General features: G+C 50.1%; 1 protein-coding gene across 10 annotated transcripts in view; it reads right to left on the bottom strand.

The window, feature by feature from the left end:
- Window positions 1-15,254, bottom strand: part of SPECC1 (sperm antigen with calponin homology and coiled-coil domains 1) — a 200,684-nt gene that overhangs the window by 133,838 nt on the left and 51,592 nt on the right. For all 10 annotated transcript variants that reach the window (XR_014080480.1, XM_081583727.1, XM_081583729.1 and 7 more), the window contains exons 2-3: window positions 10,944-11,110; window positions 3,506-3,644 (exon numbers count right to left, since the gene is read on the bottom strand). Coding sequence is in view for 9 of the 10 variants with exons in the window: in XM_081583727.1 (XP_081439853.1) it covers window positions 3,506-3,644; window positions 10,944-11,090 (286 nt within the window). In the remaining variant the exon portion in view is untranslated. The remainder of the gene's footprint in view (window positions 1-3,505; window positions 3,645-10,943; window positions 11,111-15,254) is intronic.

Below are 15,254 nucleotides of genomic sequence, written 5' to 3'. Positions count from 1 at the left end.
AAAAGGTCAGTTTTTGTTCCAATCCCAAAGAAAGGCAATGCCAAAGAATGCTCCAACTACCGCACAATTGCACTCACCTCACATGCCAGTAAAGTAATGCTGAAAATTCTCCAAGCCAGGCTTCTGCAATACGTGAACCGTGAACTTCCAGATGTTCAAGCTGGTTTTAGAAAAGGCAGAGGAACCAGAGATCAAATTGCCAACATCCGGTGGATCATTGAAAAAGCAAGAGAGTTCCAGAAAAACATCTATTTCTGCTTTATTGACTATGCCAAAGCCTTTGACTGTGTGGATCACAATAAACTGTGGAAAATTCTGAAAGAGATGGGAATACCAGACCATCTGACCTGTCTCTTGAGAAACCTGTATGCAGGTCAGGAAGCAACAGTTAGAACTGGTCATGGAACAACAGACTGGTTCCAAATAGGAAAAGGAGTCTGTCAAGGCTGTATATTGTCACCCTGCTTATTTAACTTATATGCAGAGTACATCATGAGAAACGCTGGGCTGGAAGAAACACAAGCTGGAATCAAGATTGCCGGGAGAAATATCAATAACCTCAGATATGCAGATGACACCACCCTTATGGCAGAAAGTGAAGAAGAACTAAAGAGCCTCTTGATGAAAGTGAAAGAGGAGAGTGAAAAAGTTGGCTTAAAGCTCAACGTTCAGAAAACTAAGATGGCATCTGGTCCCATCACTTCATGGGAAATAGATGGGGAAACAGTGCAAACAGTGTAAGATTTTATTTTTGGGGGCTCCAAAATCACTGCTGATGGTGATTGCAGCCATGAAATTAAAAGACACTTACTCCTTGGAAGGAAGGTTATGACCAACCTAGATAGCATATTTAAAAGCAGAGACATTACTCTGCCAACAAAGGTCCATCTAGTCAAGGCTATGGTTTTTCCAGTGGTCATGTATGGATGTGAGAGTTGGACGGTGAAGAAAGCTGAGCGCTGAAGAATTGATGCTTTTGAACTGTGGTGTTGGAGAAGACTCTTGAGAGTCCCTTGGACTGCAAGGAGATCCAACCAGTCCATCCTAAAGGATATCAGTCCTGGGTGTTCATTGGAAGGACTGATGTTGAAGCTGAAACTCCAGTACTTTGGCCACCTCATGTGAAGAATTGACTCATTGGAAAAGACCCTAATGCTGGGAAGGATTGGGGGCAGGAGGAGAAGGGAATGACGGAGGATGAGATGGCTGGATGGCATCACTGACTCGATGGACATGGGTTTGGGTAAACTCCGGGAGTTGGAGATGGACAGGGAGGCCTGGCGTGCTGCAATTCATGGGGTCGCAAAGAGTCGGACACAACTGAGTGACTGAACTGAACTGAACTAGGTATTTTACCTTTTTCATTCCTTTATAAATGGAATTATTTCTTATGTTATTATCTTTCCTAACTAGTTACTGATTAGAAAGCTATTGGTATTTCACATTCTATAATCAGCCGCACATTGAACTCCTTGTATCTAACAGATTTTCAGGACATGATAAAGTTTTAGTAATGATACAACTTTCAGGAAATTCTAAGCATACGTTATTGTCTGCATAAAATCACCATTATGTTCTAACATGAACACCCTCCTATAGCTCTCCTATCTCACTGCCTAACTTAATACTTGCAGAAAAAATTGGTGATGGGCAACCTTAAGTCATTCATGATTTTAATGGAAATACTTCTAAGATTTCACCATATAGCATAATGCTGGTTGTGGCTGGAGATACATACATTTCATATCACTAAAGAAGTACCCATACACTTGTAATCTACCAAGAGTTTTTTTTTTTAATTAGAAGTGAAAGTGAAATCAAAGAGTGCTCTTTTTTGTCCAAGGCATGTTCCATCTCTATCAGGATGACCTCATGGTTTTTCTTCTTTAGCCTATTAATATTGTGTGATGGATTATATTCCTGAATCTCCTAGTAAGCCAATCTTGGATGGCATAAATCCACTTGGTTTTGATATGCACTGTTGCTGTTAATTTGTTGAATTCTACTTGCTAAAATTTTCACCTCATGTTTTTACATCAATATTTGAGAGTGAGGTCAGTTGGTTAGTTTTTTAGTGGTGCTTTGTTAACTTGTAAAAACAGTCTTAGGCTGGCTTGATAAAAATATATTGTACTTTCATATGCTGTATTTTAAAAACAAAATGTGTGAAAGCTTCCCTGGTGGTTCAGTGGTAAAGAATCCACCTGCCAATGCCGGAGACACAGGTTCCAGCCCTGATATGGGAGGATCCCACATGCCATGGAGCAACTAAGCCTGTGAGCCACAACTATTGACTGTGCGCTCTGGAGCCTGGGAGCCACAACTACTGAAGCCCATGCTAGAGCCTGTGCTCTGCAACAAGAGAACCCACTGCAGGAAGAAGCCTGAGCACAGCAACTAGAGTCGCCCCTGCTCGCCGCGAGTGGAGGAAAGCCTGTGCAGCAATGAAGACTCAGTGCAGCCAAAAATTAATAAATAAATAAAATTATTTAGAAAAACCAAATGTGTGTATATTTAGTATGAAACCAGTCTTTCGAAAAGTAAAACCGTTGTAGAGAGACATGAGGCCATTCCCCCCACATCATAAAAATAGTCACATATATTCTTTACCAATTCAACTTTTTGAGAACTGAGTAAATTAAAATATACCTTTGGAAACTTAATCTGTGATATTTTATGTAAAAGTGAAAAAGTCATAAGCAGGCCACCATTAAATCCCTATCATAAATGCACATTTCAGCTGTTCCCATCTTGGCCGACTGAGCAATACATTGCTATCATTTATGGGCCTGTATTGTGAGTTGGACCACGGAAAGCTCAGCTTTCTTATCTACATGCTGCAAAAGAAAATGAAATATATTCTTTGATGTTTTAAGTTTCCAATACTCTGAATAATGGATTAAAAAAAAAAAAAACAACCCTTTTCTGTTTCTCAAGAAACTGCTAACACAGCGAATGCCCACGGCTTTCAGCAGCCACCAGTGTCTGAGCAACTGCGAGCAGCCTTGAGATCTTCACCCAGGACGCAGGCTGGGCAGCTCGGCCAGGGACCTGCGGGCCCACGCACTCGTCTACACCGCAGCACCAAGACCCCAAGACAGCCCCACGGCCTGTACCACCCTGCCTGGATCCCCATGAAGGCCACACGTGCAAGGCGACGGACAAGCAAAGGGGCGGAAGGACACACAAGGCTCCCCACCGCCTCCGTGTCCCCTTGTGTCTGTCTCCCCGAGACATATAAACCCCCCCGTTGTGGAATGTTGTCGCCTAAAAGCTCCTGACTCAAAGTGATCCTGACAGGGGAAGGGGGAATGAAGCCCTGAGATGCTGTCAAACCGACAAGAAAGGGCCTCCTGGGCTCCTCTGCCCTGGGCTCCCCACACGTGCCCCGCCCCTCCCCGGACCCCGCCCACCTGCCCCCACCTCCCTGAGACCCTCCCACCTGCCCGCCCCCTTCTCTCCGCCCCCGCCGCCTGAGTCTCTCCTTGTCCCCACTCCCGCCTACCTGAGGGGCCCCTCAGGCGGCTCTCGGTGAGTTCGGAGATGGCCCCGGACGTGGACGTCTTTTTCAGCCGAGCTGCTGCCCCGGAAGCGGCGGCCGCCCCGGGCTTGTTGAGTGTGTCCTCGCTGCTGGCCCGCTTGAGCTGAGAGAGGTGGGGGAGAGAGAGTGAAGAGATGCGTTTTCGGGAAGGAGCGCCATAAAGCGGCAAAGCACGGAGCGGGCCCCACCTGCCCACCCCCCTCCTCGGGCAGCAGCGGGGCCGGAGCGGCGGGGCTGGAGGGAACAGCGCAGAGTGGACAAACCCGGATGCCCTCTGGTCCCGGCGCGGTCCTGCTTCAGAGATCCGTGTAAGATCGTGGGCGGTCACCGCCCATCAATCACATTCAAATAATGAAGTTTTTAAAATATTATGTGTATTTTTATGTATTTATTTGGCTGAGACACCCCCACCCCCTGCCCCCAGCGTGCAGGCCAACCAGGGCTGGAACCCACGCCTCGTGCATTGGAAGCAGGGAGTCAACCACTGGACCACCAGGATGTATTATTGATTTTTTCGTAAATTAAAAGACTGGGAACCAACGCAAAAAGGACTATATGGCACACAGAAGTCAGGATAGAGCGACACACAAGAAATTCAAAGACAGTCAGGAAGGAAAGTCGCTCAGTCGTGTCCGACTCTTTGCGACCCCGTGGACTGTAGCCTGCCAGGCTCCTCCGTCCATGGGATTCTCCAGGCAAGAACACTGGAGTGGTTTGCCATTTCCTTCTCCAGGGGATCTTCCCGACCCAGGGATCGAACCCAGGTTTCCCGCATTGGAGGCAGACGCTTTAACCTCTGAGCCACCAGGGAAGTCCCAAAGACAGTCAAAAGCAGCACAAAAACCTCTGGAGGTTCTTCCCTTCTCAGAGGGAAGAGATACAAACAGGTGAACATCCACAGGTGCCCACCCCAAGCGCTGGCAGGCAACCCCACACACACCGTGTTCAGATGAAGCAGACGGACTGCTGTGGAGCCAGAAGAATGGTTAGGGATGGCAGAAAGACAGCAGGACCCCTGCTCCTTGTCTGCTTTCTTCCCCAGCACGGAAGGCAGAGAACAAACATTTGCTGAAAGGTATTGAAGTGTCTGTGTTGGGGGGGACGGGACGGCCCAAATGACCTCACACTCTGGCCCAGGTAAACCATACCTGAGCTGAAGGAGAAAAACCACAAATAAGTTCTCCCAACCCCAGAGAGTCTTGGTTAAATATGGCTGTGGAGGGGATCCTTCTAGAAGATGAGGCAGGCAGGTATCCAGAGCCTCTGCAAACACACATGACGCTCGGAGAGACAGCATGAAAATACCCTCAAATCAACAGAGACCTGGAGCAGGAAGCCCGGGCCACCACACAGGTCAGGGGCTCCATCCTGCTCTAGGGCCATTTCCTGATGGTTAAGGAGCCCAGAGAGGGAGAATGGGGAGGAGGTGGAACAGAGAGCCTGGGGCCCCTCCCCTCTCACCACAGCCCCCAGAGCTGCTCCCACCATCCTGGACACTGTGCTCTGAAGGCTTACTGCCAGCTGGGCGTCCACCCTCAGTGCATGCAATGTGCCAAATCCACGGGCCAGGGTGCACACGGGTCACAGCAGAGTGGGCGGCCTGCTCTCAGGGTCAACAACCAGCAAAGGGGCTAGTTCCTGTGCAGTGACTCAGAACACATCATGAAGAGTGAAGAAAACAAAAACGGGAGGTGTGGGCATCTTCATGGAACAGGTGCCCTGGACCAGGCCTGGAGGACCAAGTGGATGGGGTGTCCCTAAGGCCGCAGGTGTACGCTAAAAGCTGTGGGCAGGGAACGGGGTGGGGAAGGAAGGGGGAGCGCATGGGACCAGGGCAGGACCCTCCTGGCTCCCAGAGAAATAAGAATGAGGAAAAGCAGTGACAAGGATTTGGATTATGATGAGCAGACAACAGAGAAACCCATGTGTTCCAGCCAGGCGAACCATCCAGTTGAGTCTGCTGGAGACCCCTCTGTGAGCAGAAGCGAAGGAGGGATTGGGATAGGTGGGGGAGGGGAAAGAGGAGGCAGCTGGAAGGGCAGGCAGGGGTGGGGGGAATAGAGAGAGCACCTAGGGGAGGCGGAAGGAAGGCAAAGTCAAGTTCTTGCTGTGAAGACTGGGTGGTGAGCCTGTTTGGAGGGTCAGAGGCAGAATTAAGGGAACTGACAGGAGATGATGACATGCGGCAGCCTGGGTCCTTATAGGTCCTTGACTCACATGTTACTTCTGATCCAAACCACAACTCGACTACACTGGACTTGACAAAGTGCATTTACTAACTCGCTCGAGGCTGCGTGGGTGAGGCAGGACTGGGAGGCAGGCCCGGGACTGCGTTTCCAAGGCCTGTAAGATTTGCACTGGGCTGGATCCCAAGAGGAGCCAGAAGACACCAGGCACACCACCGGGGTGAGGGCTTGTGGACAGGGCTGGAGGGAAGCCACATCGCGTGGGCAGCACAGGGTGGCAGCTTAGGGCACCAGCTCTAAGTCCAGACTTGGAATCCTGGGTTGGAATCTTGGCTCTGCCTCTTACTGGCTGTGTGACCAAGCGCAAATCACTTTACTTCTCTGTGCTTTTGTTTTTTTTTTCTGTGCTTTTGTTTCTTCACCTGATAAACAGATCAAACCACGGTACGAATCTGAGTGAACTCCAAAGCCCACTTCTGAGTTCCATTTTACCAGCTGTACCCAACTTCCTCGGCCTCTTCTTGGAGGGGTCCCAACCTGTATTATAAAAAAATCTGATCCCATCCTTCGCCGGCAAAAGGATAAGACAGACGTGCTCCAGGCCAGTGGCGTGATGTCTCCCTAGTGCAGCATGGCCGGTTTGGGTGGCAGCAAAGCTTTTTCAGGGAGCCCTTCATTTCTCCTGCACCTTCCACGAGGAATTCCTTTGGAGAAAGATTCACTCCTTAGAACTTTCCCCAGAGGCAGGACATACAGACCCCAGATTGATCCTGCCTGTCCTCTGAGGCAAACAGCCAAAGCCTCTCTTATTACTTCTTGGAGGGAATATCAGACAGAACATTTCCACTGGGCCAGAAACTAAGAAGAGCCAGGAGATGCCTGCCACACCACTGGAGTGAGGTTACTAATTCTTCTTTCTCTGTTCGTGGCTGCATTCTTGGCTTTGTTTCCTGGTCATCAAATGCAGCTTTGGCACCACCTGAGATCTCTGGTTTGTTATACAAGATCCCTATGAAAGCATCGGTCTTGCTTTGATGTGTTTAATAAGTATTTTCACCAACGCTTCCACCGATATTTAAGCTGCTGAGCACCTGTACATGAAAGCTTACAAAAGGAAAACATCTGAACAGCTCACAGATTCATGTAGCTAAGAGATTCCTTCAATTCCACAGAGATGGGGATGGGGGAAGTCAAAGTTCTCAAATAATTGCACAAAACACAATCTGGTCTTTCAAGGTGGAAAACATGTTAATGGTTGGAGCTGTGGTTCTCAAACTTCAGGGTCTGTCAGAATCCTAAGGGTCTGTTAAAACCCAGACGGCTGCCTGCACCCCAGCCCCAGCGCCCCTGCCAAGCTTCTGATCCCCTAGGTCTGGGTGGGGGCTGAGGATCTGCATTTCAGACGAGTTCCCAGGGGATGCTGGTATTGCCACTGTGGGTTCCACACTTTGAGAACCAAAAGGTTTTAGAGTAGCACTGTCAGTGGAAATATTATGCAAGCCACAGACCTAAGTTTACATGGCGTGGGAGGAACATTAAAAAACATAAATGAAACAGGCAAACTTAAATTTAGTGATATATGTTCCAGACACAATACATTCAAAATATTATCAATCAATGTAGAACACACCGATGAGGTCTTTTCCTTTTTCTGCACTCGCTCTTCAAAACCTGATGTGTGTCTTGCACTCACAACACACTTCAGGGCTCATCACCGCCACACGGGCTGGTGGTTCCTGCTTCAGGCAGTGCAACTGTGGAGCATTCTCTCCCAAAGGACAACAACAGGACTGACCCGGTCCCCAAGACTCAAGGAGAACATAAACCATGAGACTGCTTTCCAGGAACCTTGAGCCCTGGCCACAGGAAACTGGATGGGGTTAACACAACTCGTGCTCACCAAGTAGGGACCTTTCTCAATACTTTGCTTGTTGCTTGCTTTTAACCAACCAGAAGCAAGAAGCAGCCGGGCCCTCCAAGGAATGTGGGAGGCACAGGCAGGACTGACAGCCAGACTTCATACCACGTAACAAAGAAGATGACAAAGAAGCAGAGAAAGGTGACGTGAAGTCCTGGGGAGTCCCGGTCCATGGTCCCAGACTCTCCATGCTCCGGTCTTGCACCTTTGTCCTGCACACAGTGACCCGGAACCTCAGATGTCTTCCATAGGTTTCTCTTCTGTTCAAGTCAATGTTCTGTCATTTGTGACCGAGAGAGTCCTAACTATAAGACATAGGCCTTCTAGTGGCTGGTGTGACGTGGCCTGTCTGCATCAGGGAGCTCGGGGGGCTTGCCTCCCTGTGCTGGGTTCAGTGACACGAGGAGGACTCACAGTAGCCCCCCTAACCCCACCATCCCATCCAGGCGCCTGTTCCTCCCCACACACACCTGCTCCTCCATGGCTCCACAGCTCAGGCCAGCATCTGAAGCAGGGTCTTTCATTCTACTTTTGGTGCATGTGTTTTAGTTTTCCTATTTTGGGCCACTAAAAACATATCTGTCTACACTTACATGTGTCCATCTCCTCCAAAGCAGTCGTAGGTAATGTGTGTGTGCTCAGTCGAGTCTGACTCTTTGTGACCCCATGGACTGTAGCCCACCAGGCTCCTCTGTCCATGGGATTTCCCAGGCAAGAATACTAGAGTGGGTTGCCAGTTCCTCCTCCAGGGGATCTTCCTGACCCAGGGGTTGAGCCTGCGTCTCCTGCACTGGCAGGTGGATTCTTTACCACCGAGCCACCCAGGAAGTCCTATAAAGCAGCCGTAGTGAGATGTTGACTTGGCGTCCAGGTGGTGGGATGGTGTGTTCAGTGTGTAATTCAGCTTCTCTGAGTGCTCAGATTTCAGCAGTAAAATACTTGGGGGGGGAAGCCACTTGCTTTTCTGTCAGTGTCTGTCACCTCTTTCTCTTCTGTGCTCTGGGTTTTGTCTTCTTCCTCTGCCCACAGAGGCAGAGAGGAGAGGAGGGTCAGAGGGTCAGACAGTACGGGGGTGTGGCTCTCGGCTATTCCCTCCCCCAAACCTATCACCTTCTTTCACAGGCTCAGGCCTGGCGACCCTGAGGACCAGGACAAGAGCTGACAGCCTCCAGAGGAGTGTCTGCGTCTCCCCCATGTCCTCCCACTGGAACCAGTTTCCAAAACACACATCCATCAAAGGCAGAAACGGCTACCATTTTACTGGTTCATCATCAGTAGGAAACACACCTGAGCTTCAGACCTCTGATTAAACACTGCTTGAAAATATTTTAATATATTCCAGAAGTTCTTAGGGTCGGTTATGGGGGAAATGTATATATTCATTTAAAATCCATATTGAAGATGTCTCCCAATAGGTCAAAGACAATAAAAATTAAAATGATGGAAATAATGGTCAGGGCCAGGATAACAGAATAATGATAAACAAAATTATGTGCAGGACACTATCCACATTTACATCTCAGGGGAGACAGTGTTCACTCCATCTCAGAGCAGCTACGCAGCCTGCCTGAGGTTCCACAGCCAGGAGGGGGCAGACTTGGGGTCCTGATGCAGCCTGTCTGACCCCATCCTCCAGCGAGCTGTTCCTACACCCACCGCCCCTGCCGGGCATTCAGCCCACACTGAGCACTGCCAGGGAGCATCAGGACAGCACAGGGGGTGCCCAGAGGCCATGTGCATGCAGCCCAGGGAGCTAGGCTTGGCGGGGTGGGAGGACACTTTACTCCCCTCTGAATGGGTGGGGAAAGCCTGGAGGGTTTGTTTTTTTTTTTTTAAACAGAGAAGTGACTTGTGTTGACTTGTGTTGACTTGTGTTGAAAGGACCACCCGGCTTCTGTTGAGAACAGAGCGTAGGCTGCAAAGCTGATAGCAGACAGGTGGTCCCTGGGACTTTTTGCAGGTGGACCCTAGTAAGTGGGGAAAGGAGGGTCTGGGGATGATGTCAGGACTCTGCCTGAGTGACGACAGGAGTTGCTATTTACTGGAATGGGGAGAGTCTAGAGGAGCAGGTTTGCGGGCGGGAGAGACGGAGGGGAAAGAGAGCAGAGTTAATGTTGAGTATGTCACCTTCAAGGGGCCTTCCAGACACCCAGGAGATGGGTCACAAAGGCAGCTGGAGGAGCGCTGGCTGGAGACACAGATCTGTGTGTTAACCCCACTCAGTATCAGAATTCATGAGCGGACGTTGTCACCTACAAGAACTGTCCTCACCAGGTACAGTGCCATTCCTCAGGGAGTGTGTCAGAATTTTGTGGGGGCGTCTTTAGCTGCCACCATGACTGGAGGCAGTACTGGCGTCTACCGGGTGGGAGGATGGAGACCCCAGATGTCCTTCCAAGAACCTGACAGCCTGGCACAAGGAACTGTCTGCATCCACACGCTTCACAGATCCCACAGACACTCGCAGAACTGGAGCATCTTTGATTGTTATCTGAGCGGAGAGCATCCATTTGTTTTATGTATAAAGACAATGTGTTTCTTGTAAGACTTGAAGATACACTCAACTTTCTAAGAAGAACAAGGGAAGACTGCACTTGGGTTCACAACTTCACTAAGAGTGCTCAGCATTCAAACCATCACCCCAGCCTTTCCAGTGCCCGAGGCATCAACACGATAACCCTGAATCTGTCTGCCCAGAGCGGCCACATCCATGGGGCACCAAGAAGCATCACAGGTCCTTCAGTGGAGCCACACACAGGCAGTTGCGGGCGGAAACGTGGTGATTTAATTACAAATGATGTTCCTTTTGTCCCTTCTATAGTTAGGATGCTACACTGATTTCTCCAGAGTGTGTGTGTGTAGGCCAGTGACAAGGTCTCTTGAGTTTCATCTCAGGGTGTAAGGAGGTGCCCTGGTCCACTTATGTTAGGAACCCCGGGGGGTGAGGAGGAACCAGCAGGGGAGAGACCCCCAGGGGCTGCCCTGGTTGGGGGAGGGGAACCCTGAGAGGAGAAGCCCAGATGCAGGCCAATGGGGCAGCGACACCTGGATTATGAGGACCCTGGTGACCCTGAGCCTGTCCAGTGGACGCTGGGGTCAGGCTCTGGCTGGAGAGTCCACATGGTCCATGCAGGGGGTCCCCGTCTCTGTCCAACTACAGATTTCCTCTCGAGCCCAGAGCACCCCGACTGCGCCCCCTTTGCTCTGTGCCTTCAGGTCAAGCTATGCTGGGGCCCTGCTGGGGCCCTGCTCACTGCCTCGGGGCGCCCAGCAGCCCTGCCCGGTGTCCCATCCATACCTTGCTGAGTCGGGACTCGAAAGCCAGTGAGGTAGAAGACTTGGAGCTCTTCATGCCGGGAGAGGGGGCGGGGAGGGGCCGGGGGCGGTCCACCCCATGGCTCCCTGCCCTGGTCACTGGACTCCAGGGCTTGGCTGCGCTCCTCATGTTTGTCCCAGGGAGTCCTTCTGTACAAAGAGTAGAAAAGAAAACCCGTGTGTCCACACTTGACAGAGCTTCACCCCCACACACCATGGGCATCACCAGTGTCATGGAGAACAAGCCTCCAGATGAGGATGCACAGAGAGCACCTTCCTCTTGAGATGGTACCTTCCCACCAGGTTCCTTTCTACAGCTTCACAACAGCTCTCACTGAACTACTGAAAACACACGTGCACCATTCCCGATGTTCTGACATGGGTTGTGGTGGTTTAGTCACTAAGTCGTGTCTGACTCTTTCGACCCCATGGGCTGACCAGTAGGCTCTTCTGTCCATGGGATTCTCCAGGCAAGAATACTGGAGTGGGCTGCCATTTCCTTCTCCAGGGGATCTTCCCAACCCAGGGATCAAACCCAGGTCTCCTGCATTGCAGGCAGATGCATTATTGACTGACCTACAAGGGAAACGTTACGACATTACTCTTGAGCAATGTGGAAATACTTGTATCTCCCCACATAAAACAGGTCAGCTGGAGACAAGACATTCTATGTCTGTAAGCCTTGCCATTTTAGGGTTGACTGTCAAGCAACTTACATAATCTCCAAATAGACATAAATGAATTACTTGAAAATTCAATTTCACAGAAGCACAGCTTTTTTTTCTTCTTTTGGACAAAAATGGTATCAATTAAAGATTAATTGGGAAGATTTTCATCAGGAAGACCTGCCATTATAGGGTAGAGTTACTCAATTAAAATATTCTAGGAAAGACAATTTGTGCAAAGGAGCTGCTGCTGCTGCTAAGTCGCTTCAGTCGTGACCAACTCTGTGCGACCCCATAGACGGCAGCCCACCAGGCTCCGCTGTCCCTGGGATTCTCCAGGCAAGAATACTGGAGTGGGTTGCCATCTCCTTCTCCAATGCATGAAAGGGAAAAGTGAAAGTGAAGTCGCTCAGTTGTGTCCGACTCTTGGCGACCGCATGGACTGCAGCCCACCAGGCTCCTCCGTCCATGGGATTCTCCAGGCAAGAGGACTGGAGTGGGGTGCCATTGCCTTCTCCACAGATAAGAAACAAACTGGAAAATGCACTTTAAAAAACACCACCAGGTGACTGGACTTCCCTGGTGGCGCAGTCAGTAAAGAATCCACCTGCAATGCAGGAGACCTGGGTTTGATCCCTGAGTCAAGAAGATCTCCTGGAGGAGGAAATGGCAACCCACTCCAGTATTGTTGCCTGGAGAATCCCATGGACAGAGGAGCCTGGTGGGCTACAGTCCTTTGGGTCACAAAGAGACATGAGTGAGCGACTGAACCACCACCAACCACCAGGTGACCGTGACACTAGTGGCTGCCCTCCCAGGTATTCAATCATGTCTCACTCTTTTGTGACCCCATGGACTGTTACATGGACTGTAGCCCAACAGGCTCCTATGTCCATGGGATTTCCCAGGCAAGAATACTGGAGTGGGTTGCCATGGCTTCCTCCAGGGGATCGTCCCAACTCAAGGATCAAACCCTCGTCTCCTGCGGCTCCTGCGTTGGCAGGCAGATTCCTTACCACTGCACCACCCGGGAAGCCCCAGCACTGGCAGGACCCGGATCTAATTAACTGCTCGCCTCCCGGATCGTAGCAGGTGCTCAGCAGCCCTGAGCCACCTCTCCCCTTACCGCATCCCAGGACATCCCGTTCTGCCCCCGAGAAGAGGAACAGGCTGCCTCCCCCAGCCTGGTGCAGCAGGGACGTCCTCCTGTTCTTGTCTCCTTTCCAGGGGACACCATTTCAACCAGCGGCCTCCCAGCCAGGGCCATGCAGCCCCTGCTCCTACTTAAAGATATTAGCTGGTGGCCAGTGTCCAAGACCGTACCTGGCACTTGTTTTGAGCACTGCTATCCTGGCAGCTGTGCCAATGTGACTACAGGTGAAGATAATATTTTAAGACAGCAATTTGTTTTCTAAAGCATTTCTGAGAAAAATTACTCACGATTTCAGTCATATGACTAGTTCAATAGTTTATTAGTCTCAGCTTGACTCCAGGTATCACGATTTTTAAGATTCTGTATTTAAACAACCACATCTTGTGTATTTCACAGATGTTTAGCACCAGCTTTTCTTTCTCAGCCCACAATTTTTAATGCTTGTTTCCACAGCAACAATGGGAGAATTCCTAGGTTGAGACCTATATAGCAACTCATTTTATTAGGACTCTCAATATAAAATGAATGAACATGGCCTGAGTGATTCTTGGAGAGAATTACTGAAGAATTTTACCCATGACTGCAGAACCAACCAGTGACATGTCAGTCTGACTCACGGACACAACAAATAAAGTATCTGTTTAATCAAGGCACCCTTTCAGGTGATGACTGCAACTACTTAGAGATGACTGTTGCAGGACTTATTTGGTGAAAACATAGGTGATTCTATACCGCATCTGTGCTTTCCAAAATCTACCCATCAGCCTGGAAATGAAATGCATCGTACTCATTCCCCAGAAGAAAGATAAAACCTTCAAGAGGAAAAGCAGAAGGAAGGTGATAGAAAATCTTCCCAATGTTTCCCTAAGCCCTTGGCATAAAAAAAGAAAAAGAAAAGAAGGGGGCTTCCCTGGTGGTCTAGCCTGCCAATGCTGGGGACACAGGTTCAATTCCTGGCTCAGGAAGATCCCACATGCCACAGGGCAACTAAGCCCATGAGCCACAACTACCGAGCTCGTGCTCCACAACAAAAGAAGCCATAGCAATGAGAAGCGGGTGCACCACAATGAAGACCCAGAGCAGCCAAAAATAAATAAATAAATCTTTAAAAAAAAAAAGGAAGGGAGGAAAAAAGGGAGGGGGGAGGGAGAAAGAAAGGAAGAGAAAGCAAAGGGGGAAAATGCATCTCAGTCAAAATTCCAGATCTAAACTCTTAATCTCTGGCAACAAACCTGACAACCTTCCAGACCGTCACCTGAAAGACCCGCGGCCGCTTCTCAAAGGCTGCGGTTACCTGCTCTGAGGCAAAACTCTTAGGGTTACTTCATTTGCATCATCACGTCTTTATTCTCCTAGAACCTTGAATCCAATCTGATTATTCTCCGATGCATGTACACAGAGGACCTTCCTCCCCTGGGCCCCTCCACACTGCCTGACTCTTCATCCTTGGCTCCCTTCACATGTCTTTCCTTTATTTTCCCAGATGGAGGCATCTATCTTATACTTGTGCACCAGCCAGACTCTTCAAATTCCATCTTCTTCCAGAATTCAAAATATACAGAAATGAAATAAGTAACGTCTCCCCTTGAACCAGGAAGAGAGTCCTATTGGTAGGTAGAGTGCCGGGGGAGGGGTGCTGGGGTGGGTGCTGTGTTGGGGGGAATACGCCCTGAGGGGTAGCGGGCTCCACCAAAGTAGTGCCACTTTCCTGGGACGAGGCGAGGACGAAGGTGCTGGGTGGGGGTGCTTCAGCCTCTAGCTGGGCTGAAGGCCAGCTAGGTGCCCTGCTCCCCACTCTCCACGTCTAGGACTTCGTTAAGCATCGCCTGCCCCTTCCAGCAGGACTGGGTCTTCCTCATGTTTCCCAAATGTTCCGAGGCCTCCTCTTTCCTTTGCTCTGCCTACACCCAGCCCTGGGCTTTCCAGGAATGGACCCCAAAACGAGCATCCTTGGAGCCATCCACCCACAGTGCTCGGCCTGCTCTGGCCCTGCTCACTGTCCACTCCCCGGGATCCTCCTGCTGGAATTGGGCAGTGCGCTGGGCCCACTCCCAGCTTCTGCAGACTTTCACCCCATCCCCTTCCCACTGCCTCCTCTCCAACCCTCCTCTCGCCCCTCAACCGTGGCCCGGTGCTGCTCAGCCCTCTTCATGTGTCATCAAGCCATCATAACCCTATGAAGTAGCATCACCCTCAGTCTAAGATGGGGACACCTGGTTCTGTTCAGGAGGTTAAGGAACTTTCCCAAACCACAGAGTTTATGATACAGACAGGATTCAAATCCAGTTTTAATTGGCTCTTACACACCAGGGATGAGTACGGCCTCCCTGGGTAGTATTCTGAGGAAAGCACACAGGCTTCCGGATCCAGAGCTCACCACACAGGCTCAGGCATGCTTTTCAAAACACTACGATTCCCAACATCTTCACCTGATAAATGGAGTTTTTGGTGCCTGCATCACACAACAGAAGACACT

Source organism: Giraffa tippelskirchi, chromosome 3, assembly GCF_054371585.1.
Source record: "Giraffa tippelskirchi isolate mGirTip1 chromosome 3, T2T-mGirTip1v1.2.pri, whole genome shotgun sequence".
NCBI lineage: Eukaryota > Metazoa > Chordata > Mammalia > Artiodactyla > Giraffidae > Giraffa > Giraffa tippelskirchi.
Note: the sequence above shows the minus strand (reverse complement) of the source record. Positions and strands in the feature narration are given on the sequence as shown.